General features: G+C 39.7%; 1 protein-coding gene across 1 annotated transcript in view; it reads right to left on the bottom strand.

Moving 5' to 3' along the window:
* Window positions 1-12,247, bottom strand: part of NCKAP5 (NCK associated protein 5) — a 378,197-nt gene that overhangs the window by 165,520 nt on the left and 200,430 nt on the right. The window contains exon 6 of the mRNA XM_031056009.1: window positions 6,946-7,079. Coding sequence (XP_030911869.1) covers window positions 6,946-7,079 — 134 coding nt within the window. The remainder of the gene's footprint in view (window positions 1-6,945; window positions 7,080-12,247) is intronic.

Raw genomic sequence — 12,247 nt, 5'->3', positions numbered from 1 at the left:
CCATAAAAACTGTGATCATGAACTCACATTTCTCTCTGATCCATTAGTAAAGAGGAACTGTCTATAATCTCCAAATTTCACATTGAGCACAGGTTTTCAATCATTTGACAAAAGAAACCACAAGTCTGAGAGGATCAGTAAACTAAAATGGGATGAATCCATGTTGTTTGGGTAGCAATTAAAGCTAATAATGAAATCAGAGGATCAGTCTTATTTATATTGATTTTAAAAGTGTGTGCCTTTCTGACTCTCCGGGCAAATACTTTGAAGAAATCAAAGTGTGGACACAGAAATTAAAGTGTGAACATCTCATGTGTGACTTAGTGGAGCATAGGAGAGACCACAGGCTGTGCAATGGAGGTTTGAAAACTGTCCCATAACCTCCATATCAGAAGGGGATCATTAATAAAAAGTGCCATTGTACAACACAACAAGGATAAGTAGGATAAGAAGTCAGAGATGGAATCACTGGGTTGGTGTAAGAAAAAACTCTACTGGACAATCCTGTAGCTCAAACCAGACTGATGCTTTAAAAAAACAAGCAGCCTTTTATTTTAGCAGAGTCATCCACGACAGAGCCTAAGAGAACACTTGTTCTTTGCTGGCCTTTCTCTCACTTGTTCTACCTAGTTTAAATCTAATCAATTTATGGGGATGTAATTTCTACTTACACAGATTTCTTTGAATTGCTGGATTCAAAAAGGTAAATGCAAACACAGTTTTAAAGGTGACTCACTATAATATTATTCCACTGTAAAGATTTAAGGTTTTTATCACCACACTGTCTGGGTATTTCCTCCATTTCCTCTTTAATATTCTTTGCTATACAGATATTATGAAATGTAGATATTTTTTAAAAGACAAAGGTACACAAATAGTCTGAAGTAGGGAATTTCCCATGTTCAGGTTCAGAAAGATGGATCTGATTTTTACATGAATAAACTAGACTTTGATGATTTCTATCCCAATGAAACAGGAAGCAGAATATCATTTCATGTCTGAGAAATCAGTAAAAGGCAATAGATGCAAACTTGCAGAAATAGAAGTATGATGCATCCTGTGAGCAAACACAAGCCAGACACAGGATTTCCTGAGCACACAGATCACCATGCTTTTGCCTCTGGAAGATAAAATTACCAATCTCTCTGGTCCCCATGCAAGAAGCTTTCAGCAGCTAAGGGCTGTCATGAAACACCACACATGATTTACCAGTGCACTGGGTAATGAAATAGAGCTGGCTCTTCATGTAGCCTCAGTGCCTTCAGAGTCCAGAGAAAATGGAGAACGGCAGGTGCCTTCCTGTGCATCCTGAATAACACCTGGAGCAAAGAAATCTCTCAAAGTGCTACACAAGTCAATATACTTCAGGCAATAAAATCTGCTATAATTTCTGGTCCTGGCATGACTTCAGTGTTTCAAGTTTACCCTGGTTCTTCAGTTGCTCTCTGCAGTCACTCTGAGCTCATTGCTTTTGTTCTTTCTCAGCTCCAGTATGAAAGCATTATTTCAACTAGATGGTTTCTAATTAGAGAATGACTATTTTGTTTTTGAAGAAAACTGAGCCACCACACTCATTGAAGGTATTTCTCATGTGCATGTACTTTCAAAACCATATTCATACACAGAACTAAAGAGTGGGGAAAAAAATGGGTCTGGTATCAAAAATGACAAAATTTCCATTTTACTTTTTGTTGGTAAAACAACAGGAAACCAGCAAATTTAGTACAAAGCAGCCCAGAAACTGAGTGGGATCAAACTCCATAAAATCTTCAGGCAATCTCCTCTTTGGGCTTAGTTTCACAAGTTTAGTAAAGCCATTCCTTTTTTTTCTGTCAGATGAAAACTATTCACACAAAAGCTCCTGGATCTTAGAATGGTTCTTGACAATTCTGAGTAACTGTTATAGATGAAATATGTACCTAAGTGTTGTAGATGCACATAAATAAAAATTCTAATGTACTTACCCCAACAGTGTTAATCTAAAAGAAACTTCATTCTTTTACTCTGTCAATTCTAATCAAAAGGTATGATCCATACCCTAAGCAGTAGGTCAGAGCCCAGCAAAGCAGCATTCACACCATGTCCTGAGACTTGTAGAGCTCAGCAGCTTCCAAACCTGACACCCATCCTGCTGCTTAAGTGGAAGAGTCTAAAGTGAAGGAATGAAATTGAGCCTGGGAACAAGGTATGGGTGGGAATAAATGTTTTTAGTTTTGTCTCTGTTTTTTGCTACCCTACACTATATTTAATTAGCAATAAATTAAATTAATCTTTAACAAGTCAAATCTTTCCCCTTCATGGTAACTGGTGAGTGAGCTCCTGTTCTTTTTTGCTATTCTTTTCTCTCCCAGCCCTCTGGAAGACAGCGAGTAAGGGAGTAGCTGGGTGGGCACCTGAGAGCCAGTCAAGGTCAACCTTCCCCATGTTTGACATTGCCCATCCTGTAGCTGGCAGCAAGGCAGGAGAAGATGAACAGGAGAGACACCCCAGACATGGAGAACTCACTTGTGTGTGACACTCATTCACCAGTTCTCCTCCTCGTGACATTTCACACAGTATCAGCTCATAAAATCCAGTGGTAGCTAAACCCATAGGGCAGGATGACAAGGTCAGCCCTTGATACAGACTCCACCTCTGGGCCAACCTGTCTCCTAGAACACCCCTACACACAGGCCATGCAGGGAGAAGGACAGGAGGTCACTGCAGAGCTACACAAAGGAGAATTGCAGATAACTTCCTCTGTAATCTCCCTCTGAGAAAAGGAGTGAACTCCCACATGGCACCTTACTCACCCCTGCTATGTCAGAATCAAAGGAATGCCATCCATAGCTGCCAGGAGAGCGTTTTAATCTCCCCAGAAATTAGATTCAAATGTTATTAATGGTTGACCTTAGGCAAAGTGACCAAACACAGGGCCAGCTGAGCTGGTGTGCACTTCTCAGACATGGCCTCAGTTGTCTGTGGGTCACCAGCCATGGCAGTAAGGCCACACAGATGAAAGCAGGTGTGACCTCTAGATCGAGCAAACCTTGGAAATCACAATTTAATGACTCCACATCAACATGCTGATGCAATGCATAAAAATCTCCTTATCACAGCTGCAAGGAAAACAGTTATCATTCCCACTCACCTGTTGACAAGACAGAATGGAGCTAGGGGAATTACAATAATTGGAAAATACATGAAGGATGTGCCTAAACCTACAACCACACTGTTCTTTTATGCCAAGTGCTGTAGCAGTCATTTTTTCCCTTGTCAGAAGCAACAGGCTTAACCCTACAGTCAATACTAAAGGGAGAGGAATATACAGTCTAGTGAGAATTGCACTCATCCCATTCACAGGGCCCTGGCAGATCAAACAAGGACCATTTCCTACTTTTCCAATAACATCTAAAAGCCTGAGGCAATTTTCCAGTCACAGACATTGGTACCAATAAACAACACAACTTTAACTGAAATAGTTTTTGAAATTTACCCAAAAGGGATTTTAAGATTTGATAACGGGGTCTTCAATTACTGTTTCCAGATACTCTTTATAATAGTGTTTATTGAACTTGTTTCATTCAGACCAAAATAGTGATCAAAGTAACTTAGGTAAAGCTACTTCTTTTACTGCTTTAACATTTAATCACAGTTTAGTCACCTGAACTGTATGCATTCCACAGACAACAAGTTCTATTGCTTACTGATGTACAGCAGGGAAACGCAATCAATTTATATTGTGTCTATTAGTGTGCTTTTTACAATGATACCATAAATCACACCTACTGCTGTGGGCAGAGTTGCTGCATTTCTGTTCCTACAGTTGTAGAAAAATGCTGAAAGCAGGAAAAGCACAGCTGAAACCAACAGCAAGGAGGTAAATGAGACAGTGTACAACAACAAAAATGGGAAACTCAGACTGCATGGCACTGTCTTGGAAGAAACTGGGCTGATTTCTTTTTATAGGGTAAGTCTCTGTGCATTTAGGGACTGTGCAAGGGTTACAATGCCATGCCAAAAAGAACCTTATGGAATTTAACAGCTTCAGAGAAGCAATAGGTCTCAGGGGGTTTAAGAAAGAAAACATCAAGTATTTCAACTCAAGGTGAGATTATACTAAGGCAATGGAAAGATAACAGCATCCAACTACAGTGTAAAAACCCAACTTGAGTATTAAATATTTTCCCTGCAAGGTTTCTCCACACCTCAAACATATTTCATCGCTAATAAAATTAAAACGCAGATTTAAAACTACATGGACACATGTTACAATTCTGGAAAAGAAACTTCAGTTTAAAAGCTCTTTCAGCAGGTATCACATATTTATCAAACTAACTACTGTGTCACATTAAGGCTCTGGCAGATTTATGCAGGTGTTAAGAAAGAGAACTTCGATTTATTTCAGACTACTAGGCTGAAATACTGCTTGCTTGGTAACAACAAAAACTTCATTCAATAAGAAACCCCTCACCTTCTGAAGTCCTCCATCTCAAACCATATGCCTATATGACAGATTAAAGTTTCCCCACAATTTCATTTAGGAATAGGGAGCATTGCTCCCCTGATTACAAAGGTCAACTTACAGATTACCACCAACTATTATATTTCACTCTTTCCATCAAGCAAAGAAAACAGTTTGAAATGTAAAGAAATATATGTAGAAATGTCTAGGTAAACCCTCTCAGTTCAGGAATTACACATACTTAAAAGATTTATGCTGTAGTCTATGTTCTTACGTTGATCTATCCACATCTGAAAGATAGAATGTTTGAGTCCAAAATATTATTCTCTAGTCATCTTCTTCACTTGGTTTTAACATTTCCTCCCATCATTATTTGTCTTGTCCTGTTTAATTTGCTCAAATTAAGCAAAGGTTGCAAATCCTTCAAACAATACAGAATCTTTAAGCAGCACAAGATTACCCAGCTTCCAATTTCATTGTTTGTTCAAACAGGGTAAGAAAAAATACACTCATTTAGAGAGAAAGTCTGTTTGTGTAAGCAAATATCTTAATATTCTACTAAAGATCAGCAAAAATAACCCTTAATATTCATCATAATAAAATGTTGTAAAATAAAATATTTCAGTGACATATTCTCTTCCTAGTATCTGGCCTACACTAAAATAAAGCCAGAGCCTGATGAGGCCAGCAGGAGTTTTCCTCACTGGAATAACAAGGCTAACCAAGCTGCCATTAATGAAAAATGATATTTAAGTTTGCCTTCAAACAGTTTAGCCATTGTGCAGACAGCCTTAAAAAGAACATAATGCTGATTTAGAGGGCCTTCACCTTTATCTAAATCAGGGGGACAGACATAAAGAGACAAACAACTTTAATTCAAAGAACTTGTGTCCCTCTGCTTCTCGATAGACCCAAGCACGCTCAACTGCAAATAGAAGTGAAAGAAAAAGAATGGATTAATTTGAAGATAGTGGACTTCAGGGATCCTGACTAATAAAATAGTTTTTCTTTTCAGAAACACGGTAGAAATGAATCAGATCACTGCAGTTCCACAGGAATAATGAAGAGCTCTCTTGAAAAGATCTGAATATGCATCAGTTAAAATTTTATGAAGGTACTGGGAGCATCACTCTAGAGACTGGCTGCCCCTCACCCCTGCTTTTCTTAACCATGGCTCCATCACCTCCAAAGTTAATTTCACAGGTTTCTAGCTATTGCAGTAATATTAGTGTTCTAAAATCAGGACCTCAGGAAATTCTTCCTTAAACAACGATTAATATACTATAGAGCAAAATATTCTAACCAGGAACACTCATGGGGTGGATTTATTTTGTGTACATTACTCCAGGAGTCTCATCAGAATAAGTAAAATTGAAATCGAGGATCAATGAAGAGGAACAATAGAAAACTAAAAAAGAAATATCCTTAGCATTTTTAATGGAGATTTCAGAATTAACTGAACATTTAACGATTTTTGAAATAGTTTTTTTGAATTCAGCAGAGAATTAATGCAAATTTTTCCAAACACAAAATAACAGAGGAGAACAAATTTTATTAATGCTGTCAATGGTTTTTGCAGTGTTGCCTAGAAACCCAGATTCAAATCAGAGGAGCAGCATGGCAAACACCGAGGAAATAAGGAAAAAAACACAAAAAATGCCCAAAGCAGAAAACTCTAAAACCCCCAAGAAACCTAACCAATAATAAAAGGAAAAAACCCTCCAGGGTTCAGTTTATTAAACTGAACTTGAGCTTTTAACAATTCAGTGCTAAGGGAAGGAGTTAATATTCAGCCTTGATGGAAAATATACATGAAATTCCATTGTCTCTTTTGATTTTTTGGATTGTTTTGTTTCTGTGCACATGAGAAAAACAATGAAAAAAAATCTGTTTGCTATACAAGATCTCATCATGCATCATGAAAACAATAAATAACTCAAATCCTTAATATTATCATACGAATGGTTTGTGTTAATCTCTGTTCTAAACTGGTTCTCTTGTAAATGGAGCTCTGCTCTAGCCCAAAGCTTTGGCCCAGGAAATGCAGGAAAAGATTTGAAGCAGGTCCAAGCAGGATGAGTTTGCCCAAAGGCTTCACTTTTTCTTCCTCTCTTTATTCAGATTGATCAAACCCATTCTCGCTTAAAAGACACAAACAGCCACATACTGACTTACCCGTGGCATGCACTTCTTGAGAAGTGAAGACCTACACTTAGAAAATTATTGGGAATTTTAGCAAACACAAAATCCCTAGAAATTAAAATTTTCACCACCCCATAAAATGATGGCATAAACCTTTTCAGTATCCCAACAATCATTTAGCCAAGAGCCTGTGGTGTTTATGGAATTTCCAAGGGAGAGCAGGTTTTGCTTTAGATTAGATCCATTTGAGTTATCAACAGGTGTGGACAAAGGATGTTTCTGCCATAGAAAGGCAGAAACCACCAGCACCAAAGGATGTTTTTGCCATCTTTTGGACGCAGTTTACTGGTGGTACATACCTGGAAAACTGCTCCTGCAGCCCCCGCATCTGGGCTCTGCTCCGCTCCGACTCCAGCGTCACCTCCCGTAACCGTTTCTCACTCTCAAGTCTCAAATGTCTTTCTTCCTCCAACTCATGTATCAGCTTCTCACGCTGAAAGGCCATAAAAATTTATGCATTAATTTTACACATAAACATCAGTTTCAGGAAAAAATTTGGGAAAAATCATCCAAAAAATCAAAATAATTACCCCACTACACCAGTGACCTCTTTTTTGTGCAGCAATGTTACAGAGGGAAGAATTTGTTCAGAATATTCCACCACACTGAGCTACCCTTCCTCAGCTCACTTATGGATGTCAGCATATTGAAAAACAAACACTCACCCTCTCCTTCGAAGTGCTTTTCCTTTACCTCCATTCAAAATAAATACAAAAAATTATATTTGAGATCTGTGACCCATCTTTCTTGAATGCAGACATGGGAAGAATGAAACAAATCAAGAGGTCAACTTGTCGCCCATCCCTGAATGTTTCAACCTCACAAGGAGGAAATGAACCTGATTCTGCAGCCACTGGTTTTCTTGTTTTGGCTGACAGGAGGATCCCTATCAGTAGAACAGAGTTTATTTGTATTTACTTAGTGAAATACTATGATAATGAATATGTTTTTAAAATCTGCGTACAAATTAAACCAATACAGGAGTGATAAAAGTGTCATTAATGTTACTAACAGCTCTCAAAGGCAAGTAGGACATGGGTTTTGCTAATTCTTAAAATGTAGGACCCAAAAACCCAACCCACACCATCCTAAATCTACATATGTCATGGCCTAACCCTTTAAAAAAACAAAACAACCAAAAAAAATCATCATGTAAAGGGTACCTAAAGATTTTAAAATCTTAATTCAATAGTGGCTAAATATGATTTAACAGGAGCATAAAAATTAACCTAAAATTATTAAAAATGTTACTGCAATTTAAAAAAATGTATTTACAGGTTTTTCCATGTGACCCCTATTAAACAGAAATGAAGTGAAATTAAATTTCCTCCTTGTGAATTTAAATGAGAAAACAAATCAATAAAACCCCCAAGGATTTTATGTGGCACTACATTATTCTCTGTCAGTGATGGGGTTCCCATGCCTAGGAACAGCTTAGGTCACTGTAAAGCTACAGTGGGCTCCCCACCCATCTGCTTTGTGCCTATGGTGCAGGGAGATTTGCAGCCTGTCAGACAGCCTGATGTAATTCCATGTCTGACCTAAATTTTCATGGCATACCTGCAAAACCGTATATAAAAATTATCCATACAGTTTCATTAGTAAATAACAGAGTTAACTTAGAGATAAGCCATTAAATGGGGGAGACAGGCTATTTGTACAAATCTCACAGCTATAAATCTTATTGGATAATAATTTACAATAGCAGTAACCAGGGGACCAAAAATATGAACATTGCCAAGTGGAAAACGGATCTTAAAGACAGTGATAAATAAGCAGGTGCCACAAAGGGAGGCTGCAAAGGTTTAAATGAAATATCTATATGCTTGTGAAAAAATAGGGGGAATTACTCAGAGAACAGAGTGGTTCTGTCTGGTTGACCATATGTAATGCCTGGAAAATGGAAAACTGCAGAAGAAGAAACAAATTACTGGCAAATAAATACATTGTTCTAACTGAATTATCTAATCACTGTCCTTAGTGTTACGTAGCCATGTCCTGCCAGGTGCTGAGTAATCCTCACTTTCTGTAGCGAGTTCAGCACCAGGCAGAAGACAGCACTTGGCTCACAGAGGATAACTCAGGTTAATGATATGGGAGGAATATTCACAGCAGTCAGTATTGCTCCAGCTTAGATCCCATCAATGCCAACTTCAAAATGATCCTGCTCCAGGAGCTCTTGCTGAATGCTGTCAGCATCTTCACTGCTGCTAAAGGGACATCTAGGACCTCCAAAGTCAGTGGGCAACAAGGAAAATGACATAAAAGAAATATAGAACTACCACCTAGGACTTAAGAAAAGCTTGCAGAAGATACTGGTGTCTACAGAAACTGGGCTTGAAACCAAATATGCAGCTGTTCCTTCAGGAACTGAAAAGCCACCTTGGAGGAAACTCAGGCGCTACTATGAACACCTGAGTGGCCAAGCTGACCCAAGGCTGTGCCTGAGAAACCTGACACAGTAAAGCTGAATTACAATGGACTGCAAACCAGAGATTCAGCCACATCTTCAAGCTTAGTCAGCATCACAACAGCCACAATGATCTTATTCTGATACAGCAATGTCACAGCACAAGCCACAGTCAAGACAGCAATGATACACAGAGCATCATCATACAGTTTCAGAAGGCTTTAGGCATTCACCCAAACAGAATAACACCGTACCACATCAGAAAGCTTCAAGCATCTGCCCTTCTTGTTCTTCAGCCCAACCTTTTATACCCCCCATGTTCATGCACTGCACCAGTGTGCCCTCTGTTCCCTTTGGTGGTTGGTCAGTGCCCCTGGGCACTCCATGGCTCATTGCTGTCAGTGCTGTTGTCCTGCTTTTCACAGCTGTAAACCCATGTTTTACATGGTTTACAGATGAGGCTGGGGATGAAGCTGGGTCAGCCCCACTCCCAATTACCACCAAGTGTGTACCTACACAGCAGCTACCTCTGCATGTCTGCCATGCTGACCATGCTCTGGTCCCCAAATGAATCTTCCCACACGATGTACAAAGCCAGATCTCCACAGGTAGGACAGACAAAAAGTGACACTCTAAAAAGCAGATGAGTCTCCTGCTCTCCTGTCCTGCAGAAGGTCTGTGCTGTACCTACAGCCACGTTCCTGCCCAACACAAACCCCCACCTTCTGCAAGAGAACTGCATAGACAGCACAGATTCACAAACCCAAACTTCTCCCTACAGGTCAAAGAGCTGTACAAGCTATTTCTTAGTTTCATTTACCTCTTGCTGATAGGTCAGAGAATGCTGTTGCTGCCATTTACTCCTTCTGTTCACATGGGGAAGGCTGTGTGATAACACACATCCTACACAAAGAGATCAGCAAATCCACACGGGGACTTTTTTCTCAAGAGGAAAGAACGTAGGAATTACCTTAAGAAAAGTAATCTTAAATGAGCAACACATGTACATTACAAGAACAATAACATCTCAGGAATGAAATCCCTAAACATTAGGAAATTCTGAAATGAGTCCAGTTCCAATTCAGCCACCTCATGGGCAAGAATTACAACACATTATTAGTTATATGAGCACGTACTGTTGCTGTACAGAGCGCCTGCTCCTTTCAGGTTTAGGGATGAACAACAAACCAGTCACAGGGCTACAAGACCAGAAACAACAGCACTGACCTATGGCCCTGGAATTCTGGGTTCTCTTCCTAGCTCCTCCTGCATGAATGGGGCCAACACTTGCCCACAGGACATCTGCACAGCAACAACACCATCAGCCCTCACTGCCAGGATTCTTCACAGGAATTTATTGGCAACCTTGCAGCACTTCTGCCATTTCTTGCAGGCAGAAAGCAGATCTGCTTTCAGCCAGATCACAGACAGTAAATACTGTGAAGTGGGGAGAAAAAGGTGCAAGAGACCACCCACACTTGGGAAGTTTTCAGTCTGCAGGACACAAAACACTGAAGTATACTACACACAGAAAGTAGCTCCCAGCAGTAGTGACCTTATCCACCAGAAAAGAGAACTAGATTTTTATTCAAACTCAGAAAATCCATAATGAAGTGTCAAAAGAGAGAAGTGAGCCTAACATACAGAAAGGCCAGGATTAAAAAGAGATTTTTTAGATTTTTTGTCTCCTGGAAGAAGAAAAAATATCCCTGAACTTTGCAGGAATTTTGTGCTGACATAATGCACTTTGTAGGCTCCTCTGTGCTAACCCCACTTTTTTCCTGTGCACAAAAAAAAAAAAAGGTGTGTGAGAAGAAATAAACAGAACTGGTTAAAGGTTTTATAGTGAATATAAGTTTAATAGAAAGAAATAGAATTAGCATGCTAAGTGAAGAAAAGGTTGAATAAAAAAAGTGTCATGTGAAATGCTTCAGTACATTTTAACACTAGAAAAAACATTGCCATCTTCCAATGAAGTTATGTATTCCCACTTGCCTATTCCTCTTTAATTGCAGATTCTTCTCTCCACAAGCTCTGCTTTAACTATTTTTCCCTGCTTCCCGTCCTTGCCTTTGCAGCACAGCTGTACCCTTCCCTTCTTAGAAGCATAACCTTTTCTTGATTCTTGCTTCCCCTTTTCAGCCTCCCCAGAGAGCCTGACTTTCATCACACCACCCAGTCAAATTCCTGATAACTTTCCAAACAGGCAAAAAATTCATGTGAACAAACTGGAGTGAAAGACAGTGTTAGCAAACTCTACTGATACTTTCCTGCAAGTACCAGAATATTTTAGCACAGAACAAAGTTTCAGGGGCTGCTCATTATGCTCCTGAGCCAGAGCCTGCACTTCAGCAAGCTCCTTCTCGTGTAGCTGTAGAAATGTTCATGTCAAAATGTTTCATTCCTCACCCAGGCAGGGACATGCACCTCATGTTAAGTCGTCTTCTAAAAGTTAAGGAAGGAATCCAATCTGAGCTATTCGCGATCAAAACAAAAAGCATGGAAACTATTTATAACTAGATTGGAAGGAAGGCATGTGTTTGACAGAAAAATGTGATTTGTTCCTCAGCACTCCATGAAGAGACCAAGAAGCACCATTTATTCTCAGAGTTACTGGCTAATAGCTGTGCTCACAGTCTAAGGACTAACCCAAGTGTCTGCCAAGAGGAGCTCAACCATTTGTGTCTCCCTTAATTACCTTGGGAAGTGCCACAAATGTCAGCACCCAGTTCTTTCACGTTTTACCCAAGTGCCAAGTCTGGTGTGCTGAGTGAGGAACTGTGGGTGTGGATGGGGCAGGTGGCAGCCTGGAAGGCAGACATGCACATGGTGCTGTGGGGTGAGGGATGCACAACAGGTCCTTTGCTTCTGCACAGCCTGACACCAGCACATGGAGGGAATGTGTGGCACAGAAATGCTGATGTCTTACCTCTTTTTCATTTCAGGGCTATTTCATTGTTAACTTTAAATCTAGACATGGATGACACTAAAGCCTTCCATGTCAGGGACCTGGAGTTTTACCTCCTTTACCTGTTACTGCTGGTAAAAATCACCAAATGTCTCATCAGAATGAAAGGACCAACTCCATGAAAATACTTCTCAGAGAAGTACTTGGTGATTTCTCCTCATTAGGGTCAAGCATTTTAGTAACTCAAGCAGATTTGTCATTCTTCATCTCCCTATCTTTATCT

Source organism: Geospiza fortis, unplaced genomic scaffold (assembly GCF_000277835.1).
Source record: "Geospiza fortis unplaced genomic scaffold, GeoFor_1.0 scaffold112, whole genome shotgun sequence".
NCBI classification, from domain to species: domain Eukaryota; kingdom Metazoa; phylum Chordata; class Aves; order Passeriformes; family Thraupidae; genus Geospiza; species Geospiza fortis.
Note: the sequence above shows the minus strand (reverse complement) of the source record. Positions and strands in the feature narration are given on the sequence as shown.